Raw genomic sequence first — 14,926 nt, 5'->3', positions numbered from 1 at the left:
AAAGTAGTGTACAATTGGAGCTACTAACAAATGTCAAAGAGAAACAATGATGATTCAGAAATTTCAAGACATACTTTGAGACATCCTGTATCAAATTCTGCCCTATATTCTCAATTCTCTTTCCCCAATGTCCTGGCTGTCCAACTGCTAAGAAATACCTTCTTGATTAGCTCAGGTTATGTGAAACATGAAAAACCAAAGAGAAAAAATAGTCACCTTGCTATGTGTCCACAGTTATTCCAGAAAAAATCTTTTAATATGGGTAGTCTCATAAGTAAAAAACAAATATATGGTGGCATTCTCTCTTTGAATTACATTTATGATTTCCTCTGGAGTTACAGAAAATTCTTGATTCCCACACCACCACCAATCAATTCTTGATTGACTACCATGCCTTTCAACTTTATTACAAAACACTGTGAGTAATTCATCCTGTGTCATCTTTCTACAGTGGACTACCTGCTCACTGAGAGTAGTGCTTTTGCCTGTGTGGTTCACTACTGAGCACAACTGGCAAATAGTAGATGGAACAGTGAGTTGAGTGAAATGGACATCACTGCAACTTCCTTGGAAAAAACATTCAGAACACACTTTGCTGCTGATGTGGGCTCAAATCTGCCCAGAGGTTGTACTGTGCTTATGGATAGAAGCTTCATAAATGAATAAGCTCTTCTGCTGCTCAGAGAAGAATATTTCTATTTTGCACAAACTATCTAAAATACTGATCCCAGGTGACTACATTTTTATTTCATTTTAAAGACTAATTGACATACTAGTATTCAAAAGACAAAGGGACGAGGTCCTGTAAGAAATGTAAGTGTATACTAGAAAAAGGTATGAGCCACTATATTTTCCATCTCATAATTATAATTATTTGACATATGACATATGTTAGCAGTGTTATCTACTCATACTAAAATATTATTTTAATAAAAATATCAGTTGTTCTGAAAACATGAATGTGTCAAGGTGGTAAAACAAGGCAATAAATCAAGGTGCTAAATGTATGTTGGGTAAAAAAACCCAACATACATTTTAGTGGAAAAGATCATGCTTTAATTGACTTGAAATACCTTTCCTGTAATGATAATCTTTTTGCTATTTTGTAGTTTATTCGTCCTTCCTTCCCACAGCAATCAACTAAGTAGCCCCTTGGGCTTCTCCTTGAATGAAGGCGTGAGAAGGTAAAGGGAAGTGTTTGTCTGCAGACATTGCCACTGGGCAGTGGGGAAATTACTTGTGGGAAACTTACCTGGCTCATCTGGGGAGTGAGAGTTTGAAAACAAAATTATTTCCCATGATTATTCTAAATCACCTAGACCGCACTTAGGGTGGTCTATTAGTAATGGAACAGAAACATAGCAAAAAGATGAGAGAACAAGCATGCACTGCAAATTATGAGGACTTTTTTTTTTTGCAAAAAGTGTAAGAAAGCTTTGTCTGGCCTCATAGTGGGACAGAGATGTCCTTGGCCTCCAGGCTTATATATTTGTGAAGAAACTGGACAGCAAACTGACTCCCCCAAACTGGACTATCATTACAGGGAAACAGCCTGGGGGCAATGGAAATCTTCTCTGAAGATTTTTGGTTTTTTTAATCATGGAATCCCAGACAGTTTGAGTGAAATTGAAAATTAAGAAGGATGCCAAAGAGAACTCCAAGACTCCAAGAATGATGCCAGAATGTTTACACCCCTGAAACTCCTCCCAATGATCAAAATAGAATCTTGCAGAAGTTCATCTAGAACTGACTTCAGCTTTTTCTAGACCCAATTCTATAACTCTGGTCTTTTTTTTGTTGTTTGAATTAGAAAAACAGTAGCTATGTAAGAAGTTGAATAATGGCTATTGGAGGAACTAAAAAAGACAACTGGATGCTCTGAGAGTAGGGAAAAAGGATAAACAACAAAAAGCAGATAGAGGGGCTTTCAAAACACAGCAGAAGGGTGGGAGCCAAATGAGGATAAACAGCCTTATATGTTTTTCAAGCTACTACAGCTGTTAATGTTTTTTAGCCAGAAAGACAACTGATGTTTGTATAATGATGTAACTCGATTAGGAAAATACATTGGGTAAAACATGCAAGTTTAAGAAGGAAGGTTTTTAGAAAGAGTTTTACTTTATAAAATTGTTTTAAAAGATTTACATTAGAAGTGGTTTAAATAAAAGCTAATGCTTTGATGCTTGAAGGGGGAGGATTTGGGCAACTTAAGGCAGTGAGTCACAACGCCAAGGGCATAAATTTTATAATCAGAGAGCTCTGCAGTGTATGATACTAAGTAAGTCTGATACTATCCGTTTCCTTATCTGCAAAATGGGATTCATGTTTGCCTACATAAAGAATGGGATTGTAATGAAGATTAACTTAATTAACTGATCTATTCTTAATATCTGGCATATAGTAGAAATTCAGTATGTGGTGGTTGAATTAGCGAAAATGCAAATCCCCCATAATGGTAAGCAAATGATCCATTTTACATTTTTAATATGATTAGGCAACATAATTCAATAGACTCTAACCACATTCCCTTCTCTGTCCCCTTTTCATGCTATGAATTGCAAGACCTCCAGTTCAGCAGGGAATCAATAATCACCTTTGAGTATTCGATTCACTACAGAAACTTACATAGGCTCTTGGCTGTTTTAAAATATGGGATGCTACATGAAATTAAGAAAAGGAAGGAATTAACATAGTATTTCTCAAATACATTTCTTTAATTTTTTAAAATAGATATTGCAACTTCAGCATCCTAAGTCATTATGGTGGAAATGTAAAATAGCAAAACAATTATTTCTTTTTATATAGCATAATGTGTTCACATAGAATTTATATATTACGAATTTTTAAATATTCAACTGCTTTTGATCTGCAAGGATGACAAGTGCATATGGTTCAACCTAATTGTTACTTAAGCAAAGGTAATTGCCTCATTTTATTTGTAGAAATGAGACATGGAATAAATGGATGCATAGAGTTGAATATTGGTTCAATAGTTTATATATGGAAAACTATATAAAGAAATAGTTTAGTCAAGGACATAAAGTTGTCAGTAGCATTTGCTATCTTCAAGCTTAGCTACATATCCAGCAGCTGGTTGCTCCCTCTCAGGAGTGATTCAGATCTGAACCCCTGCAGTTCTTCAACTTCAGAACAGGAGATGAGTTCATGCTTCCTCCCCGACACTGTGCCATTTCCAAATCCCACCGAGGCATCACTCTGCTCTCTGTATTTTTGGCTTTTTAAAAAAACTTTTCCTGGCCTTGAGAATTATTTCTTAACTGGGTGACTCCAAAAATTAACAGGACTTTTTTCGAATGTTATAAAAGTAACTGAGCTACTGACTTAAAGATGATGAAAATTGCTCTTTCTCACATAAGCTCTTGATTTTATTTAGACTTTAAAGATTTTCTTCTGAAAATATTAGGACACCTTGAGGAATTTACTAACTATAGGTTTTGGTGTAGTGATATCAGCAATTAATGAAGTAAGGTTTAACTGGTATCTTTAGAGACTAACTATTAAGCCCTAAGGTTCATTGGACCATGAAGATTTGCACCTTTCTAATTTAAGAAGCTATTCCACCTAAACAGAATATCCTGCTTCCATTGGCTCATGGTAGAGACTCAGAATCATTAGCTAAATTAACTGTTTCATGTGGTTGGTCTTTAGAATGTTATAAGCTGTAATGGAATTACTGAGTTGAGAGCAATTAATTGAGTGCACTTCGAATATATTCTAACCCAATTTTGTGTCTGTCATTCTTAATGACCACTTAAAAGCTACCAAAAGAAAACTGTGGATGAATCTCAGTGCCATCAAAACAAACTATCTAGAAAAGATTTAAAATGCCTCATCTCAGTATAGTTTGTACCACCTCAGAAGCTGAAAAGTCATTTTGCATGCTGCTGTTTAAGTATTATCCCAGAACCCCACTGATTTAAAGGAGGAAGTGGAAGTTTGGAATACTTTTTCTAGGTTTTTGAAGCCCATAAATCCTAGAGGCAGGGACAGAATGCGTGTTTCTCATGTCTAGGACTCACGTATTAGACCAGAAGTTGAGCTACCTTCACTAGAGCCACAGCGTGGACCTCAGAGGAGCGGAGATGGCACAAGGCCTTAGGATTCGAAAGAGAGAAAGGACTGAGACAGGTGGAGAACTTAAAGGCACAGAGCTTTCTGGAAGGACTGGCCATCATCTAGCTCCCCATGGTTGTTGTCTTGTGGAAAGGTGGTTCCAGTACCAAATCCTGTGATTTTTAACTATAGATCTGTGGAGCTTTACCTGAAATAATCACTTGTTTAAACGTTGGTAACTAATGCCAATTTTAAGTTCAAATTTAAAATGCAAAGTTAAAACTACTTCAAATTTAAACTACATCCATGGGATGTCAGGAAGCAACCTCTGGGTGAGATTCTCACATCCTCTGTAGATATATGAATGCTATTAAAAATGAAGGATGTCAACATGCTGTCCTTCATTAATATTTATGACAAATCAAAGGAAGTATTAAAAAACTAGGGTATTTCATTAATCAACAGATAGTAGGTGCCCACTGGGTTGCCACACATATGCATTACTAAGAACATATTTATTATCTTCTTAGTATAGAATGAATATTCACATTTATTTAAAAGGCTAGATGTATTCACTGCATTTCTCTGGTTTACAAACAGGTTGGTTGAGGGGAAAATAATTTTCTGGTAGATTTATCAGTTATAGAGAATGAAAATTATATGATAAGGGATGATTCTATGAAAGCTGAAGGTATAGTAAGAAGACTTCGCAAGTTACATACAGCATCATATACTGCTTGCTATACCAAAAGGGGGAGGGGAGATAGTATGAAGGAGAGAACATATGAATATTTTATTATTCTAGATTGTGGTTTTCAAATGGAAATACTATTTTTGACAAAGTTGAAGTGAACATCTTATATAGATGTAAGTTAAGGAAAAAGCTATGGAGAAATATATAGATGCTATGAAATAACCTTTAGTGCCCCGAGGAGTTAGAAGAGACATGTAGAAGAGGATCATGGGGCCTGATGTGTCATTTAGCTGCTCCAGAAAACACGGCATCTGTTCAGTGGGAAAGGTAAAGGGCAAGGAATGAGGGTCCATTTCTATTTTTGGCATTTGATTGCTCTGGGACCCGAGGAACAGAATGTCACCTTTTGGCACTCGGGTCACTCTGTATGTCAAAAACAGACAATGTGTATCTCAAAGACACTTTGTGCATCAGTTTCAACATCTCTAAACAACTGGCAAAAATTTTAAATCAAGGCTACTGCACAAGCAGGGAATGCTATTCTCTCTCTCCATAATTTACAAATTTTTGATGGAGAATTGTGATGGCTAGTCACCAATCAGATGCCTACTGGAATACTGTTTGCTTTAAATCTCTGCTCATCCCAGAACCCATCATGTTTATTTCCAAGCAATGTTCTTTTTATATACTTTCTCTTCGCATTTAATTTAAATGAGAAAGTGGCTCTGGGCAGAGTCATTATTTAAACTGCAGTCTCCATGCCGTCATCTGGAAATTGAGGCATCCGTACATGCAAGGCTACGGTCGGATAACAAGATGAATACGTTACATGCAAAAGTCCAGGAGCCCAGCTATCAAACACGGATTATATAAAGTTCATTTTCTTTGTATCCTTTACAAGTTTTTCTCTGCCAGCTTTGAGTGAGATGCTAAGTTTATCTTTTACTCATATTCTTATCTTTGTTTTTTAGAAAAATAGAACATAGATGAGGAATTTGAAGAATAAATTTGTAGATAAAATGCACTTAATTCTCTCTGTCTTAGAGCTCAATGTACATTATGGAACATAACACTTCTTCTATCTACTCAAACTATACATGAGCCTTCAAACCAAATTTCCAAATAAAGGCAAACAGAAAAGAGCTCACACGTTATAGAAGAAATCATTCTCTAATATTACCTAATGCCTGCCTTTCAAGAAATTAGATGAGTTCATGTTATTTATGGTAATCTATTATCTAACCTTCTTGGGAATTGACCTCAGTAAGTACAATGTTCTCACAGTTCCCATCAATTCAATTACATTGAATTACAAGAATATTTTACATGCACACACACACATATATATGTTCACACGCATATACTTGATATTGAAGAGTGATATAAAAATCAGAGGCTCTAGAATATAAAACAGAGAAGGAAGAATTATCTGCAAACATTTGGCTGCATTTTACATGTTGAGCCCAATATAAGACATGTACTCTTGACAAATATTAGCATATTAGCAAAATCTTATTGGAAAAAGAAATGGATTTTTAAAACAAGCCTGCTTTGCAAGTTCTCTCTTCCAAACCGATGCCTGCAGATACTGTACCTTCCGGAGGGGTTTGAGCTTGGTCTCCATGATGAAGTCGTACTTGCAGAGCTCACAGCAGCGCGTGTCTGAGCTCTTGATCCACTGGTGGAGGCAGGACTGGTGGACAAAGCGCAGCGTGCCGGTGCAGCGGCAGGGTGTGATGAGGGGACTCTCTTCGTCTCCTTCGCAGTGGCAGATCCTGGGGAAGGACACAGCAGCGAGGATGAGATCTCCCAGAGAACACTTTTCATCAGCGGACATCTCCTTCTCTCATCCCACGCTGCGTTAGGAACTGTACCCTAAGCTTTATAATGCAAGGATGTTTCTTTGAACTTAATGCTAGAACTGAATCTATGATTGATGTTAATTTTGTTTCACTTACATTGTCATTGCTGGACTCTTATGTCATATTATAGGGTTTTAGACACTGGTACATTCTTACACCGAAGTACAGTTTCTGACATATGTCCTCAGCTTAATCTATTTAATAGGTCAGTGTCGATGGCATAAGCCTGCTTTCATACATTAAAGCTATGACTTCTAAGTATTCTAAGGAATGTTATCATCTCATGACTTCATTCTTTTATTTTGATGCCAGTTTTACAGGACATGGTGTATAATTTAGTACATAGAGCGTCCTACCAATGTAGAAGAATTCTGAAAAATTTAACACATTACCAAAGAATAAAGTGGACACAGAAAGTCTCAGCTTGGAAATATTACAGAGATTTTCCTAGGAATATGCGCATAAATTTGGCCACAATGAATGGCCTAAACTGCCAAATATTATCATTGTTTAGAAGCCACAAAAATTAGTGGCTACATAAAGTTTAAGTATAATAAATCCTATTGTTTTAAAGTGTTCATTACTACATCTTCCAAGGAATTCAGAGCTTAATTAGTTTACTGAATTACCATTAATTTTAGTGTCCTAGATTCACAGCCTACGAAATTATTATTCTCATCTCCAAATTTTAAAAACTAATTTGTTTTCCTCATTGGATGAGATAAGCTTTTCTTACCTCAAGGCTGTGAATTCAAATCCTAGTACTTCTATAATTCTTATGCTTTAACCAGCTGTTAAAGTTGATAATAAATTTAATTAGAAATAGTGTTTGAAATCTGTTAGAAATAAGAATGGAACATTAAAAAATATCCGTATAGTCACATTTTTTTTTTAGCTGGGCCTCCTCAGTGGTGCACTGAAAGAATGTTTAAATTGCGACCACTGCTCTTTCCTTTGAGGTCTGTGCACTGTACCCTCCAGAAGCACGGGTTTTAAAAAGCAAACTTTAAAAGTACATTTATCCATCCCAGTGGCCCCCCCAGGGGAAATGCAAAGGCTGCTCAGATTGTTATTGCAGCAAGATACAGGAATTGAAACCCAACCCTTCCCTAACCTCGAAATAAAGAAGTATGACACAGTACAGTAGTATTTTGAATCTCTTTTCCTTAAGTAAAATAAAGGAAGCAGAAAGAAACACTGACTTCTAAAGTCCTGGGGGTGCGAGTGGGGCCTGCCTTCCCCGGGACGGAGTTAGGAAGCAACGGTGTTCGTTTAGCAGCACATACAAAAGGCTAACATGGTGGAGACAAACTAAAAGTTATCTGAGAGACTATTTTTTTTAAAATATGAAAGCCCCACCTATTTACTGTTTCCAAAGGTGTAGGTCCTGGAGATCAGGACCTTGCATACATTATATCACACCTGTTGCCAATAGGGTGTTGGCCGCGCAGGGCTGCTCAGCAGGGGGTGTCTGAGGAAAGGAACTCAGTCGACAAACTATGACTTATCTTAAGAGCCACCAGTGAAAGCAAACCTCGGTTTTTACAGCCCTTCATTTTGTTGTAATACTTGTTTTTGGAGCCTGTGGAACAATGAATTATGCAGTATGACAGGTTGATATTCTTTAAGTTTTGAAACTTTTATCTCTCTACCTCCACACAGAGATGCTCCTTCAGATCAGGGGTCAGCAAACTATGGCCCGGTTTTTCCTGCTGCATGTTTTTGTAAATAAAGTTTTATAGGAACACAGCCACACCCATTGTTTATGTGTTGTTCAGGGCTATGTTCATGCTGTACCCACAGATCTGAGAGTTGCTGCAGAGGCCGTGTGGCAGCAGACACCAACACATTTACTATCCATCCCATTACAGAAAGCGCCGGCTCACCTGTTTTAAACGTGGTGTTTATGGGTTAAAGATAATGCACGAACATTATCAGCAATAATAAAAACAAAGTTTACCAAGAAATCACCTCAACTTCTGCAAAGAACAAAAGCTGAAGTAAAGGTTACATAGAGAAGCACACACAAAGAATGAAAGTCCGTCCAGCCTGTCATTGAAACCCTGGGGGCACAATTTCTCATTTGAAAAACAAAACCTTGCAGTTCATGCCATCAGATAATTCACCACTAAATATGACTGTGTCAATGGAATACTATCCAGCCATAAAAAAGATGAAATACTGCCATTGGTGAAAACAGGGATGGACCTTGACAATATCATGGTAAATGAAATAACTCAGAAAAAGTTGAAACCATGTGGTTTCACTCAGATGTGGAATAAAAACTAAAATCAATCAATGAACAAACAAGAAAACCAAGCAAACAAAAACTCACAGACACAGACAAAAGCGTGGTGGTTACCAGAGGGACGGGGGCTTGGGAGGGTAGCAAACAGCAAAGGGAATCAAACATATGGTGACGGGAGATTTGACTGTGGCATGGGGTGCACAGTACTATACACAGGTGATGTATCATAGCATTGTACACTATACTTGAACACCATAAAATTTTATTAACCAATGTCACCGCAATAAATTTAACTTTAACATTGTCAAAATGAAAACCTGATTGTATCAAATGCTGCACAGCTGCCAAGGCGATTCTGAGGCTCTGATATTTACTGACATGAAAAAAGTAATTTATTCATAAGCAGATTTAGACAATGACCTCACTGATTACTGAATTCAAAGGACTTGTGAGTTTACTGACTATGTAGTCCAACTTACTATGTCTTATAGACTCCTTTTAAAAATTTATGTTAAACTGTTAATTGAAGAACTACCAGCAATATCATCTTTTTATATAAAATTAAGATTATTTCCCATAGGTAAAACCAAAAGCTTAGTTCATTTTCATTTCCACTTCGCAAGATGTATTTTTGCATTATTTTAGCATTTTGAAACTTTTCTAAATTATTCGACTGATGTCAGGTCCCAAGAGTCTTTTTTAAACCATGTTGAGGCTGTTCTGCATGGATTTAAGAGCTAAGTATACACTTCAAATATCGTCTAGAAATAAAAAATAAAGTGATAGTGCCATTATAGAAAGAATTAAACAAGTCTTAACTTGATACACTTTATACAAACCACAATTGCCAAATTATAAATGAAAAATAAACATGCTTTTTCCAACAGAATGACTGTGCAGACAAAATATTTTTAATAATAAAACTACATTGTAAAATACTCATAATTTTGATGAACTTTTACCTTGTGGGTAAAATTATGGCTTATGGTTTGAGTGATTCTGTAAATTTTTAAATTAATTTTTTAAATTTATTTTTAGAGAGAGGGGAAGGGAGGGAGAAAGAGAAGGACAGAAACATCAATGTGCAGTTGCCTCACTGGGGACCTGGCCTGCAACCCAGGCGTGTGCCCTGGCTGGGAATTGAACTGGCAACCTTTTGGTTCATAGGCCAATACTTAATCCACTGAGCCACACCAGCCAGGGCAAGATTCTGTAAAATTTTTGGTGATCTTCATTGGTGTCCTGTTTTTGGCATTTTTTTGTATATGAACTGGCTGCTTACAGTTTAATCAGCAGATGTTGAGACTCTCACATTTTATAACTTCAATAAACTTCCATACAATTTCTGGGTTTCTGTGAAGAGCAGACCACAAAATGCTATTTTTCCAATTAAACTTTGAAAATTGTGTGTGTGTGTACACACTAAATCTTCTTCCTTATTGTTTAAGTTTTAAGAAAAGTAGGCTTTTTTGCCCTGGCCAGGTCTTAGTTGGTTGGAGCATCATCCTGTACAACAAAAGGCTGTGAGTTTGATTCCTGGTCAGAGCATATACCGAGGTTGAGGGCTTAATCCTTGCTCAGGATGCACAGGAAAGTAACCAGTTGATTTCTCTCTCTCACATCTTTCTTTCTCTCTCTCTCTCTTGCTCCCTAAAATCAATAAAACATATCTTTGGGTGAGAATAAAAAAAGTAGGCTTTTATTTCTTGGTCTTATATATCTTAAGATGACCTCCACTACTTTCCAACCTGTCCCTTATCAAGGTTTTTTTTTAATTCTGGAAGAATAATAACTTTTATTTTCTGCCTAGGTTTTTAAATAATACTTTATCAGTAAAAAATTATTCATGAAGGACCTAGTGATTGTGTAACTTCGCAATTTTTTCATTCATTCATTTGTCCTTTTATTCATTCACATTTTATTGGTTCTTGCTATACGCAAAGAAAATCAGACAATACCATCAGCATGAAGGCTAGGTTGGGAGGGAGAGAAAGAAACCTGCAGGCAGGAACCCACTGGGGCAACCATTACAATCATCTAGGTATTAAGACTCCGAAACACTGTGGTGACATGGTGGGGGACAGGGAGCCTCTCAGCCTGCTGTGTGTACGGAGCTCCCAGGACCTTGCTGGGTGTCCATGGCAAGCTGTGGCAGCGTGGCGCCTGTACAAGATGTAACTCTGAAGGCAGTCCCCCACCTGTAATCCCAGGACAGCTCCTCGTCTGCAGGCCTGTCACCTCTCTCCGCATTCCATGCCATATTCCTCTTTTTTTTAGCAAATCTTTCTGATACACCCCCTCACTTCCTTACCTACATTTTTCTTTATACTTCTCTCCAATTAAGTAATCTTTAAACACAGCAATTATGGATACTGCTTGGCTTGTAATGGTTTGATTTGCATGTTCTTCTTTACTCAGAATTAATCATCATACTTCAGAGTTTGGCACTCATTCTTTGAATTCACTTTACTCAGCCAAAAAATGATCAGAATATATGTCGGTAAGAGCCGTATTGAGACGTAGTAAGCCGGGGGTGGGAAATTAATGCTCAAGAAAACGAGTGAGGAGATATCATCCCTCTTTTTGAGAACTATAGTAGATCAGTGAAAGGACAGCAGACTAAAAGAAATTTTACTTTTAATTTTCATTTCATTTTTCACAGGTTTCTTGTTTATAAAGCAGAGGCAAAGGTACCAAAGGGAGGTCTTCCTTTAAAAAATAGGAAAGAGAATGCCCCATTGTTAAGTGAAGTTTCTGGAGAAGTTAAGAATGAGGAAAGAAAAGTGTGGTAGAGGAATATCTTTAGGTAGGTGGAAAAATGCACAGGAGGGAAGCACACATTTTCCAGTGAATGAGAGGTAAGGAAAATCCAAAGGTGGCGCAGGCCGAGGAAACTGCAATGGCTGGGTCTGGGTGGTCTTATTCTCTTCTGTGATATGGGAGACAACCCATATGCTAAACGGATGAGAGGAAGGCCTAAGGGTAAGGTCATATAGAGGCTGCAGATAATTAAAATGCCACTTGGAGAATGTGATGGAAAATTAGCCAGGCGTGAATGTTAGAAGGGTGGAGCAGTCACGGGGTCCCTGGTGAGATGGGACCACACAAATAGATCGTGGATGCTGTTAACACTATGTGTGCCTTGTCAGAGTTCAGCACTCAGGGAGCAGTCCCACATCGGTGGCATGATCTCACATCTTGAGATCACTGGGTCGGAAATGGGAAGGGCATACAAAGGAAGCGTCCTGGTGCATCAGAGAATACGGGGTGAAAACAGTTGGTCATAGGGTCTAGACTCACTGAGCAAGAAGGTGAGTGAAACTATCTAGTGGTTAATGTATTTTGAGAAAACAGGTTTGAGAGACTGGAAATCACAATGATGGCAAAAAGATGATTTTGAAAGTGGGGGGAAATGGGACAAAAGCTGTTGATATGAAGAGTATTCACCTCTCTCATAGATGACTTTATATCCCTTTGTTTGCATTTTTTCTAGTCATAGGAAAAATATGGAATAGTTTGGTGCTTGAGATTCACAAGCAAGTGAAAGCATGACTGACAGACATCCTTGCTCTTTGGGCCAATAAACCGGAGAAGTTCTCAGCTTACTCATGTATAAAATGAAGTTAAAAATACCTCTTACAGTGTCATGAAGATTAAATAAGAAGAGTGCAGTACTTGCCACATAGTAGGCAATCAAATATTTGTTCATTTTATTATAGCTAACTTGTTAATTTTATTACAGGTTGAATACTACTGCAACTACTACTACTAATTTGGTTTTTGTCATTGCTTTCAGTTCTTTGAAACTAATAGTTTTTAGCAGATAGTTTCTAAGTTAGTCAGAGAAAATGCTTGTAAAGGCCAAGGTCATGAACTCTGACTCCTTACAGGTGAGTTAGTTACTGACACATTTGAATGCTTAGGTGGTCAATCAAAGACATGACTCAAATAAAATTGGGCAAGAGAGTATATTCAGACTGTGTAGGATAAAATTGGAACTGAATTTAACATCGCTCTTCAATACACTGGATAGCCTCACATAAGTTTTTAAACAGTTGGTTTTATTTATTTATCTGTAAAGAATCATACTTGGCTATTATGAGGATCAAATAAAATGAGATTTATGAGAAAATATTTCAAAGCATAAATGTCATCCCAAATTAAGGTATTAATGCCAATCTATAAGTAATCAATAATAACAAAAATTGCTGCTAGGTATTAAAAGCAATGCATTGCATGCTTTTTATAAAAGCAACTCAATTTTTCATCTGCATGTTAGTTTACACACTGCCACTTTCCATCATGATGGACTGTGATATAAATAAGGGAGATATTTTTCCATCTATCTTCCTACTTAGATCAGTTTTCTGCTAAGCTACCAAGACTTCCGTACAGCCAAGTCCAAAGACCTTTTCCAGCTCTCTCTCTTTCCTATGTCTTTTTGCATTTTTGACTCACCCATCCTTCTTCAAACTGATTTCTTTTTGACTTCTGTGACATCGCTCTTATATTGTAACCCTTAAAAGTTGAGAAAAGTGGAATCAGAAGGGTATATAAGATGACTGTAGGATTGGAATAGTGACTACTTATGGAGGACAGACCAAAAATGTTAGGATTCTGTAGCCTGAGAAGGTGAGAAGTGTTAGGGGAGGTTTGATTGGTGAGATAATAATATGTTATGATAAGTGAGCTCTGATAGTGATACATGGTAGGGGAAGAGTATGGAATTCAACAAATGTAAATTCTTGGCTAAGACCCTTCTACCACAATGAAAAATTATAGGTAGAGTAGTAAACTTTTAAAGTATGAGTGTGTTTATTCTGGAGCAAATAAGAAGAAATACTAAGTCCCATATTTAACATCAGAAGGAAAACAGGGAAGGAAAGGAAAATTGTAATTTCTTTAGTAAGACGGCTTTCTTTAGATATGTGAAAGGCTACTGTGTGAAAGGGCAACTGGTCTCATTCTGTCTTACAACTGGGTAAGTCAAAGGAATACAAAGAGCTTTCCAAAGATGTTAGAAGCTGCCCCAGGACAGTGTAAAAGTACGCAGCATAAGTGGGGTGCTTATTAGTCAGCCATAGTGTTAAAGCAGCAATTCCCACCCAAGTGTTTTTAGAACATGCAGTATATGACTGTTCAGTCAGGGGCACGGACCTCTTTTCCCTTAGATTGTCAAATAAAAAAATGACAACAGCCAACCCAACAACAGCCATCTGGTGTGAATGGGTCAAGATTATATCTGTTTTTTGAAATTGCCTTTTGACCCAGCAATTCCACTTTTGGAAATATATTCAAAGAAACCCAAGACACTAATTCAAAAGAAGATATACACCCCTATGTTCATCGCAGTGTTATTTACAATAGCCAAGACCTGGAAACAGCCCAAGTGTCCATCAGCAGATGAGTGGATTAAAAAGCTGTGGTACATTTACATGATGGAATACAATGTGGCCATAAAAAGCAGGAGGTCTTACCCTTTGCAACAGCATGGAAGGACCTGAGGATTATTATGCTAAGTGAAATAAGCCAGAGAAAGACAAATTATCTCACTTATATGTGGAGTCTCATGAACAAAATAAACCGATGAACAAAATAGAAACAGAGGCATGGGTACATGGGTCAGAGGGGAGAAGGGTTGGGGGCTGAGTGAAAGAAGGTGACAGGATTAAGTAAACACACACATATACACATATATATTCATGTGTAAACACACACACGTATGTAAACACGTACACAGACAACACTGTGGTGATAGCCAGAGGGAAAGGGGGTGGGAGCAGGTGAATGTGGGCGAAGTGGGGAAAATGGGGACAGAGGGACCTTGTTCTGTGTGACGGGTGAACAGTGCAGTGTACAGATGACGTTTTGTTGAGTTGTACCCTTGAAACCTGTGTGGTTTTGTGAACCCATGTCACCCCAATAAATTCAACAAAAAATTATAACTATTTTTTTGTCAAATCAGCAAACTACATATTTTTGGTGTGCTGCAGAATTTCAGTAATTAGTTTATGTCTGCCATGAGATGAAAAAGGCTGAAAATATCTG

General features: G+C 37.4%; 1 protein-coding gene across 5 annotated transcripts in view; it reads right to left on the bottom strand.

Annotated features, from left to right (window-relative positions):
- Nucleotides 1-14,926, bottom strand: part of MARCHF1 (membrane associated ring-CH-type finger 1) — a 402,183-nt gene that overhangs the window by 35,259 nt on the left and 351,998 nt on the right. For all 5 annotated transcript variants that reach the window (XM_053658330.1, XM_053658331.1, XM_053658329.1 and 2 more), the window contains one exon: nt 6,363-6,543. In XM_053658330.1, the coding sequence (XP_053514305.1) occupies nt 6,363-6,543 (181 nt within the window). The remainder of the gene's footprint in view (nt 1-6,362; nt 6,544-14,926) is intronic.

This window comes from Artibeus jamaicensis, unplaced genomic scaffold (assembly GCF_021234435.1).
Source record: "Artibeus jamaicensis isolate MK-2021 breed Jamaican fruit bat unplaced genomic scaffold, CSHL_Jam_final scaffold_537, whole genome shotgun sequence".
Classification (NCBI taxonomy): domain Eukaryota; kingdom Metazoa; phylum Chordata; class Mammalia; order Chiroptera; family Phyllostomidae; genus Artibeus; species Artibeus jamaicensis.
Note: the sequence above shows the minus strand (reverse complement) of the source record. Positions and strands in the feature narration are given on the sequence as shown.